We start from the raw sequence: 9950 nt of genomic DNA on the forward strand, positions 1-9950 counted from the left end.
CTCATGCACGGAGTACAAGACACGGCACAGAGGGGCGAATCTCCCCGGCTCAGAACGCGCTGTACACACACTGAGAGACACAGGCTGAATAGAACACTAATGGGATTCAATTTTCTTGGTCCTCCAGAGCTCCGCTACGAGGCGTACAGCCTAACACAAATATCACTCACAGGGCAAAACACAGAGAGCCATTCACTAGAGGAAGGACAATGAATGCAGGCACTTTGAACAGCTCCACTTCCTACACGCTGTACAGTTTAATGGAAACACTCGCTCTGCTAGGCACCAGAGAAAGCGTGTACCACTGAAAGTCAAAATGTCAAGGAATTTGGAAATGTGCAGTTATAATTGAGTGGTGTCAGACACAGAAGCCACTGTAATAGATGCCAACACTCCATTAAGCCTTTAATTTTTTGGGGATGATTGTATAATTATCATATTTTATCAACCACCATTTATTGTCATGTGGGTGAATGGGATGGGATGATTGTCTCTTGGGAATTGGAGATGTTTCAGTAAGTGGGTTAGAGCGTTGGAATCTAATGCAGTGGTTGATTTTTTTGATGTCTTTTTAAACCACTCAATTAAAAATACACTCAATTGAATACAACTCATCACATTTTTTTGGGAAGACTGATGGCCTGATTGGGATTCACAAAACTTCACAGATGTGTAGAGATAGAATTAAGGCATAGTCCAAAAAAGGGGTCGGAGCTGCTGTGATGCCATTGAAAGATTGAAAGAGTTTTATTGTATTTGGTTGAAGACAGAGTTCTGAAACAATTGAAACACGTTCTATGTGGGAACTTTATGAATGCAGTCCTGGACAAATGTGTTTAGAATGTTTCAAAATTGCACTGCCTCATTTGTTTTTTCTCTGTAACTGTTATAAGCCTACAAGATGAATTTAAAGTATGCCAAATTTACGGTGGCCGGCAGGTGCAAACGCGGAACAACGGCCAAAAACGCATATATAAGCAGGAAACAGCTGCAAATAATGAAATGAAAACAACCCCTGAAAACAAATACAACAAAAAAACGCTGCATTTACAGAAATTATGCAAACTAAATACAACACACACACCCCAAAAACAAACGCAACAGAAAAACGCTGCAAATACAAAAACGATATGCAAAGTCAAAAACACATACAAACCCAAAAACACACAGTGCTCCACGCCTCTAGGGGGCGCATTACGTGGAACAGATTGATGTCTGACCAGACATAGAGAGAACGAACGAGAGTGATGTAAATTGAAGCCGGAGGAAAGAAAATTGATTGAAGTGGACAAAGGCTGCGTTTCACTTCGGTTAAATGGATCCCTTGCGTCCCTCACTTGCGTCGTTTCCCTGCGACTAGTCCCTCCAACCAGGGAAGCATGGAGAGATGCAAGGAAACCACGAGAAGCAGGGAAATGAGTTCAGTGTTTCCCCTAGGATGGAGTCATAGCAGCGGTGCTAAGGCACGCGGACCCAGCAAAATGTGAGCGTGGAGCGTGTGGACATTTTAAGTGTGTGTGCGCGTGCGAAGTGCGCCCCGCCATTGTGTTTCTATGTGTCTGCCAGCACAAGAAAGACACATACATCATTAAAGGCTTCAAATGTATTCAGTATTGTATGAACATTTTATAATTGGTGGTTGGACATCACATCCTCTAGGGGGGTCCGGGGGTATGCCCCCCCCCCGGGAAGATTATTTTTTACATTTTAATATAAAATGCTTCAATCTGGTGCACTTTGAGCACACAATGACTAGAGACTAGATCTAACTCTAAACACCCATATGAAAAAGATCGTTTTACATTTTAATAATCAAATAATTTAACATACCAATAACCTACCATGGCCAATAACACATATATGTAACTTATTTTATTTTTGTTGTTCATTTACATCACTTTCATCTGGCAATTTTTTTTGTTTAATATCAGGTGTCAAAAGAGCATGGCACCTACAGTAGTAATGAATGTGCCAAATGTCTCCACTTCGTTCCACTTCCCCAGTGACTTGAATATCTTGGGTTCTGCCAAGGGGTTTACTTCCTTAGTTTTTCTCTCATATATCATTTGTCCTGCCTTGTTTCTTGATCCATATATGTTTTTGTTATGCTCTATACATAAAATGACTTGACTTGATTCGATTTAGTGATGATGGCACAGTTGGCATCCTGCCTGAGAGCACTTTATTTTTCTGGGGGTCTTAAAGAATAGCTCTAAGGCTCTCCTAAAGGGAAAGTCTCTGGTTGGGGGGCCATTGATGCTCAATCGCATACAGGTGGCAAGGTGTTCCCCCTGCAAGCGATTTCTCAAGTCAGTCTTCACCTGTAAATACAAACATAATAATCAACAGACAAGTGGATGTGGAGCCCATGGGGTTGAGATTTGAATAAAGTCAAATAATGATATCACTTGTTCAAGTATCCTACCCGGTTCAATGTTGAGAAATCCCTCTCACAGTTTACACTGGAAACTGGGATGGTCAGGCCAATGGCAGCCAGCTTGCTCAGAGATGGGTAAAGCAGCCCCCATTCACCCACCTCTGATGCCAGTTCCTGCATCACCTGCTGCTGATCCAAGTCCTGAGACACATGAAACACAACATGAACATCAATCCAGGCTATAGAACTCCTGAAAAGGAATGTTACTGTAATTCATTATGATACCTTGAATGGCCCAACTATCAGCTGCTGTTTAAAAGAAGACCATTCCTGCAGCACCTCATTACAGTCAGCCTGTAGAAATTTGCCGGCAAGGAGCTGCAAATTGGCTACGTAAATGGCCTCATCTCCAGTTGCTGCCTGAGGGCTCAGCACATGGAAGGCCCCTAAAAGGTCCAGATTCTGGAACCTCCTCTCCAGGCTCTCCAGCAGGCCATCGAAATATGGATCCATCACCTAACCATAACAGCAACAGATTATTAAACTGAAACTTGTGTCCATATTCAAACCACTTAATAGGCATCTAGTATTAACAGGATCCTCCCTCTTAAGCACCTTTTGTATTATTGTTTGCTACGATTGCACTTTGACTTTAGCTCTAGATTATGCTCTTAGTCGCTTGTTTAGAAAGGAGATATACTTGTGAGTTCTGGTGAGTAGAAGCGTCTGCTAAATGCTAAATCTAAAACAAACATACCTGGCTCCTGAACCGGCCCCAGAGCTCTTCCCTGGTCAGTCCCTTTCTTGGCCCTCTCTTGTTCCTCTCCTCCTCATGGACAATACTGTAAGCCCCAAGTCCCGCAGGGTTGTCCAGGTCTGCGTGGAGCTTTGAAAGGAAAGACCCTGGTGGCTGATGGTCTCCAGCATCTTTAATTGCTCGGAGGCAGGCCATTGTCACAGGGACCTAATAACAAAGACAGAGTAGGTGTAAATGCAGCAGCAGCAGATATCTGGTTAGTATGAGCAGTGTATGGACAGTGGTGTCAAAAATAAAACATTGGAAAGTATACCTGCACTTTCAGAGCAAGGAAGTTGACATTTTCCTTCTGGAACAGCCTTGACAGCCTGCTGATATGTGGCAGCACATCTGCTTGCAGGTAGACCAATGCCACAAAGCGGTAGGTGGCCAGAAAGCCATACAACCCCTTGGCTGTTGGGCATTTCTTATGCTCCGTCTCCTCAGCCAAAAGCGAAAGCCAGCGTGTGTCCTTCACTTCCTAAAAATATTTAGAGCCACAAGATGAAAGCATATTAAGTCATATCAGGTGCCTCCAAATATGGAAGATGTTTTTTCCCTTTTAAATTACCTTCACTTTCATGTTATCCAGGCCCAAGCACTCTGCTGCAGCCTGGAGTACTGCTGTGCGATTCACACTGTTCCTGAAGTACAGGTGTAGCTGCTGTAGAAGGTCCCTGAAGGAGTTCATGTAAGCCACTCCTGATGAGGCGTCCTTGCAGCACAGGGCGAGGCGGTGTGCGGCACATGCAACCGACACCATCCATGGGAAGGTGTCCTGTAGCTGCTTGGCCACTCCATTCACTCTCCCTGTTTCAGGACAAACATGTTTTAGTTTTTAAGCTGCAGTGAATATCAACCTTGTTTTTGTTGTTAGTTCATACCAGTCATGACAGCTGCTCCATCTGTCCCCAGGCCATAAATCCTCTGGGTGGGAATGTTCTTTTTTGTGAGGATCGTTCTTATTGCCTTGACTATGGTGTCAGCTCTGCCATCGCTGACTGTCACCAGGTCCAGAAATTGGCTGTAAAGCAGCCCATTTTTGTCCATGTATCTGAAGAACATATTAAACAGTCAGACTGACTCAACAGATGTAGGTTTTTGGGATAAGCCTTATTTGTTTATTATTACTACCCAATCAGTGGCGGTGGAATATGTTGTTGCCCAGATCAGATTCAATCCAGACTACGTGAAAGAACAACAAGCTAGCAACCGCCAACCAACTGTGATTGGTTTAAAGAAATAGAGCGTTTCCCAGGTCCCAGGTTCCTAGGTCTGGCTATGCAAGACTATATGAAACATAATAAAGACAACATTATTTTAAGTCTTAATTGTTGTCATTCTTGGAATAAAATTATACCTAACGTGAACATCGAGCTGCTTCTTCACAGACACATCTGTGGTCTCGTCCACCTCAAGCCCAATTGCCACAGAAGCACTGATGTTTCTCAAGATAGGCTCTTCAACGACACTGCCCAGGATTTCTAACATCTCATCGATGATTCGGTGAGATGTGTAGTTGGTCTTCCCGATCTTAAAGAAAACAAATGCATTTAAGATTAAATATTGCACACTTTTTTTGTGATGAAGTTGATTAAAGAAAGCATTAACTTACCTTTAACTTCTCAAAATACTGGCAGCCAAGTAGTTCTGCAAGCTCCAAAAGGTCAGCATAGTTCGTATGGTGAGCATGTTCCTTTTTCGTGAGGTGGTAGAGGCACTTAAAACCACCAATCACCGCTTCGTGTTCAAGGGTGATAACTGGGTCAAAGGCGACCAGCACTGAGGACCCTGTTGAAAGGTAAACAAAATAAAAATAAAAATAGTAATGTATTATAGCCTACTGTGTTGTTGTACTATGTTGACCTGCTGAGGGACTGCAGATGAAAACTAGCTTAGGTCTACTAGCTAAATCTGTCACATTTACATTGATGTAAAACCTGATATGTTGATTAATGTGCATTCTTTTCTTTTAAATAAATAAACTGAAACAGTAGGCCTACAGTATTAGTGAATTTTACCTTGAATCAGTGCGGCGTGTGCCTTCACACTCTCTTGATGGTGCTTAGTGGCAGCATACTTATCAAGGTAGTCGCTTCGGAAAAGCATGCACCCAACCTCAATAAATGGCCGTGTAGAAACCCCCCGCTTCGGTGCTTGCTTGTGTTGGCGGCACAAGCGGCAGAACATTCCTGTCGGGACAAGATCTTTGATATATATTTTTTTTCTTTAAGAGGTTGTGGCTACTGTATGATCGTTAAAACATCTGAGAGATCAAGCCCCTAACTGCTCCATATGTTAGATACTCACCATGGTTAGCTGTGTTGTACAGCCAAGGTTTGAACCTCGGGTTCTCCATCCACCCTGGATCAAATCCTGATTGCCGGTGCCCTGCTCTTTCTGATCCTCCTACCTCTGACCCTCTGACAACAGCAGCTGCACCTTGCTCCTCTCTTCTATCCTGACCTGCTCCTTCACCTCCTCTGCTCTGGCCTACTCTCATCGCATGTCCGGTCTAGTACGAGATATCAGTCAATACAATTGTAAATTTAAACAACTACTTAAAAACTATTTCCCAAAAAGTGTGTATCCATTTGCTCCCCTTTCAAAACATTGCTGCCAGACAACAGAGACCCACCTCCCTAACTTCACCCAACTAACCTCCTCCTCATCACCACGATCATCACTTCTCTTTCGTTTGCTGACAATCCAGCCTTTTAAACTCATCTGAAAATAACATAAGATGTGATGAACAATCTATTACACTGGGTGTTAAAGATCAAATGCAAAGCTTTTTGTATAATTGCCAGTACAATCGAAATCATATAGCTACAACACTATCTAAGATATTGCAGTATTAAAATCGGAGATAATATGAGTCTGGCAATGCGCAATATTAATTTTGTTCAACCCCCAACACCAAGTCCGACGATTTATTTTCTCCGCCGCTCCTCCGCAAGATGGCGGCGCGTGACGTCAGATGTGCCAAACATATTTCCACCTGGCTTATCAATCACAGCGGCTTCCGCCGATAGTACAACTAGTTTCGTCTATCATGTCTGATTCTGAGTAGACTATAGACTAAAAGCTTTAGGAATCCAAACTATAACATATAATAAGTACCCTGTATCAAGATTGATGCAAAACAAGTGAAATTTGACCTTTTTAGAGAGGTTTAGAAAAATAAAGTCCAGGCGCTCTGAGTGAGCCTCTGAATTAGCCCCGAGTGAAAAATGCTGGCAGTGGCTCACAGCTACTTCCGCCGATAGTACAACTTAGTTTCGTCTATCATGTCTGATTCTGAGTCGGAGGCCACCCAATATCTGGAGAATGTTGTCGACATCCAACCATATCTATACGAGCCTCTGATGTCGAAGAGGAAATACAAGGAAACGTCACCTGATATCACCGATGAAAGTGCTGATGGCGATGATTCAAGTTCGCCATCTGAGGAAGAGGCCGAGGGTGCTGAGAATTGGTGTAGATGTGGAAACTGCCAGACCATGCCTACAAGCCGAGAAAACAAGTGCTGCCACAACTATGGGAAAGTGAAGGAAGAGATGGGAGAAGAAGTCTGCATCACCGACTGTAGGACGTTCGACATTTTTCGTTATGAGTGGAGGAGCGATGAATGAGCTGCAGATAAACTACAATGCTAAGAGTGAATTAGCCCCGAGCGAAAAATGCTAACCTATCACTCCTAGCGCCCTTATTACTTATCCTAGCTCCACATCCAACACATTGTTTATGATCGTAAAGACACAGAATCTAACGGTGCCCACCTCTATAAGCAATACAACTGCAATTCCGTTATCTGCGTTATCTGCTGTGCTCCGTGCGCTTTGAAATCTAATCAAAAGTTGTTTACCTCAATTCTTTGGCGTTTCTGCATCGGCTCTTTCGTTCTTTCAGTGGTTTCTTGTGCTGAAATATGGAGGGGACGGCTCCGGGTTTCAGCCTCCGACGTGCTATTAATGCTTCTCCACCAACAGACTTCATGATAGCAGGATCAACGTCGTATGCATCACACGCGAAGTGGTCAGAACACAACTTGCTCCATTTTGTCGGTTGCCATCCAACACGATTCACTAAAAAAATAATTTTTTTGCGGATGATTTGGTCTTTGGGAAATGCATGTAAAACTCTCCCAGATCCCGCACCGTTCGTACAACAAAAAGCTCAACAATAACCCATGTTAATTCAGTTTTCTTTTCGAAAAACATGTGACCGAGACTGCCGAGTCGGGATATTTGGTCCAGAGACTGTTTGGCCACGATTACGTCACGCGCGCGGAGGCTGCTGGGAATTACATGTCAGAAATTCAGACGGCTTTGGGTCGAGTTTTGGATCAATAAAAAGCTTTTTTTTGGGTGTATTATCTCGATTTAAATTTAAAAAAGAATACAGGCAGTCTTAAAAACAACATTTCTATAAAAATGTAGCATATTTGGAAGCTTTGCATTTGATCTTTAACTAGCTAAACTAGCTAAGTTAGCTAGCTGTCATTCATTCTTAACTGTAGGCTTTTATCAAAGTATTAATTTACTTAATCTAAATGTAACAACATTTTAAATTATAATAACTTACATTTATGGCGTTATGACCTTCTTCTTCTTCTTGAGGTGATTGTGTCCAAATAAAGTTATGTCTGCTTCAACTTGCTGTTGTCTGTCTTGTCAGGCAGCTTTCCTTCAGCTCTGAAAATGACAGCTTTCCCGCGTATCGGTGGCGCGAAAAGTTGCCGCGAGCGCTAGGGGGCACTTATACACATTTTTTTTTTTGTATCTGCTAGCAGCGGCGCGCATATTTCAGCAGCGGCGTTTGCATAAAGGGGAAACACTGGAGTTTTAAGAGCAATGGGACGTACTTTCCTCCGGAGCGTCACATGAAGCGACGTACGTTTGTGATGACGCCGCACAGCTGATCGTCTGACACGAGGCTTGTTTGAGACAAGCGAGACCTGGGTTGCATTCCAATAGTCCATTTAGCTTAGGAACCTTCCTAACGGAGTGAAATGACCCGGAAGTACGTCACTGGCAGCCATGATAAGTGCCGTTCCAATTCTCCAAATGAAAGGAAAGGAGGTTTCAAACTTCCTTTATAACCTCCTTTAGCTTAGGAACCACTGGACCTCCCTAACCGAAAGGAGAGGAGAAAATGCTGCCCCACAATGCATTGCAGCCGCAGCATTTGCCATCACAACAGTCGGCCGTTCACGGAAACAACCGATTATGACCGAGAAATGATATCATGAAAGTTACGGTGCTTATTAAGCATTTTAAAACGTATGTGGTAAGTTGCCAAAGTGCTTTTTTCTGAACGGGTTTGTTCAACTTTTAAAAGATGTTTGAATGGTGATATACCAACTCAGTCTCACGGCATTTCGTGTTCACCAACACGATTTTTAATCTATTGATTCGTGTTCACCAAGACGATTTGCCCCTTTTTTTCGTGTTGCACAGCACGATTTTAAAAGCAATGTATTTCTACTGCCTGCAGCACGTCTTTTTCTCCGGTCGGGTCGAGGAAGACCGGAAGCTGTGTGGTTCATAAAAACATGTTAGGCTTGTTTGAGACGCGTTGCGGCTCGCCTCGAAAGTAGACGAGAATAGCCGATCGCAGCCGGGGGAGGTCTCAAAAAGCTTGCCTGAAGTCGGACAGCTCGGAGTCGGCTTCTTCTTCTTCTTCTCTCGGTTTTTTGGCGGATTGCAAACAGCTTGAAGGTGCATACTGCTGCCTCCGGAGTCGGCTTGACTCGGTTTGCATTTATAAAGAATGCACAAATGTGTTTAATCGTTAATGTCAGATATGTACTAAGTAAATACATTTGTTCCTGCTCAAGATTAGATTCAACTTTATTGTTATTGCATATAGCCTATTACAGGTAGCCTACTGAGACAACGAAATGCAGTTTAGCTTCTAACCAGGTGCAACAAGCAGTAAAGTGAAAAGTAATGTACACAATCTACAGAATAAAATATAGAATGAATTGAATGATGAATAAACAGTGAGGGGTATGAATACACTAGATATACACAGCAGCCTGAGAGCAGTATGAACAGTGTGTATGAATATGCTAAGATATATAAAGTATGAAAATGGTAAGCAGTGCAAGTATAGTATAAAATATATGGATATTAATTTAATGATGATAAATATTGTGGAACAATGATGAAAAATGGGAATGGATGTGGCGACGTAAAACTGACACAAAACAACAACAAACTTTTGCCGAGCCAATTGGAGAGTTTCATCAGCAGCACGTGGTAAAAACCACCAATGAGTGCTCAGCTCGAGATACCAGCGAGTCGTTTCCCATCAAGCATTTCGCTTCCGCAGCCCGTGGAGAGGAACTGCGCCGCCTCGCCGCGCCTCGCTCTCAAGGCTGCGGGCGTCTTTGTCCCGTGAGATTTCAACGTCTCATGTAGGCGAGCCTCCAGAGCAAGTCGGACAAAATGACTAACCATCATGCAACGCGACGTTGATCGAAATTGCGCAGGTCTGCGCAGGTCTCGCTTGTCTCAAACAAGCCTGTTCTTACTCAATATCAAGCCACAGTTATTGCTTTTATTTGAAATCGTATAATTTCGGACTTTTGTTGCCGTCTGTGAGGAAAATAAATGGGGCTCAGAGCCTCATGATACTGAAATCTGTATTTTTTAAATCTTTTCTTCCTTCTAATTTGTTATTCTTTTCAAAATAACACACTGTTATTTACTCACCAATAACACACAATTATCCTTGCTTTTATTTATTGGTTTAATTCAAGCGGCAAAC

General features: G+C 42.9%; 1 protein-coding gene across 1 annotated transcript; it reads right to left on the bottom strand.

Moving 5' to 3' along the window:
* Nucleotides 1–2021: 2021 nt before the first annotated feature.
* LOC117554177 lies at nt 2022–3800 on the bottom strand. The gene is made up of 6 exons (XM_034228463.1): nt 3745–3800; nt 3448–3654; nt 3135–3341; nt 2663–2893; nt 2426–2578; nt 2022–2321 (listed from the first exon to the last, which is right to left on the bottom strand). The coding sequence occupies exons 1-6, from the start codon at nt 3754–3756 to the stop codon at nt 2142–2144; spliced, it is 990 nt and encodes a 329-aa protein (XP_034084354.1). The 5' UTR covers nt 3757–3800; the 3' UTR covers nt 2022–2141.
* Between the last annotated feature and the right edge of the window lie 6150 nt (nt 3801–9950).

This window comes from Gymnodraco acuticeps, unplaced genomic scaffold (genome assembly GCF_902827175.1).
Source record: "Gymnodraco acuticeps unplaced genomic scaffold, fGymAcu1.1, whole genome shotgun sequence".
Classification (NCBI taxonomy): Eukaryota; Metazoa; Chordata; class Actinopteri; order Perciformes; family Bathydraconidae; genus Gymnodraco; species Gymnodraco acuticeps.

What these genes read in the sequence shown, in the direction of transcription:
- LOC117554177 (XM_034228463.1), bottom strand. An exon ending in TCCTTGCTCTGAAAGTGCAG is followed by an intron (nt 3,342 to 3,447) that starts GTATACTTTCCA and finishes CTTTGTTATTAG; the next exon opens with GTCCCTGTGACAATGGCCTG. An exon ending in ATTTCTCAACATTGAACCGG is followed by an intron (nt 2,322 to 2,425) that starts GTAGGATACTTG and finishes TTGTATTTACAG; the next exon opens with GTGAAGACTGACTTGAGAAA.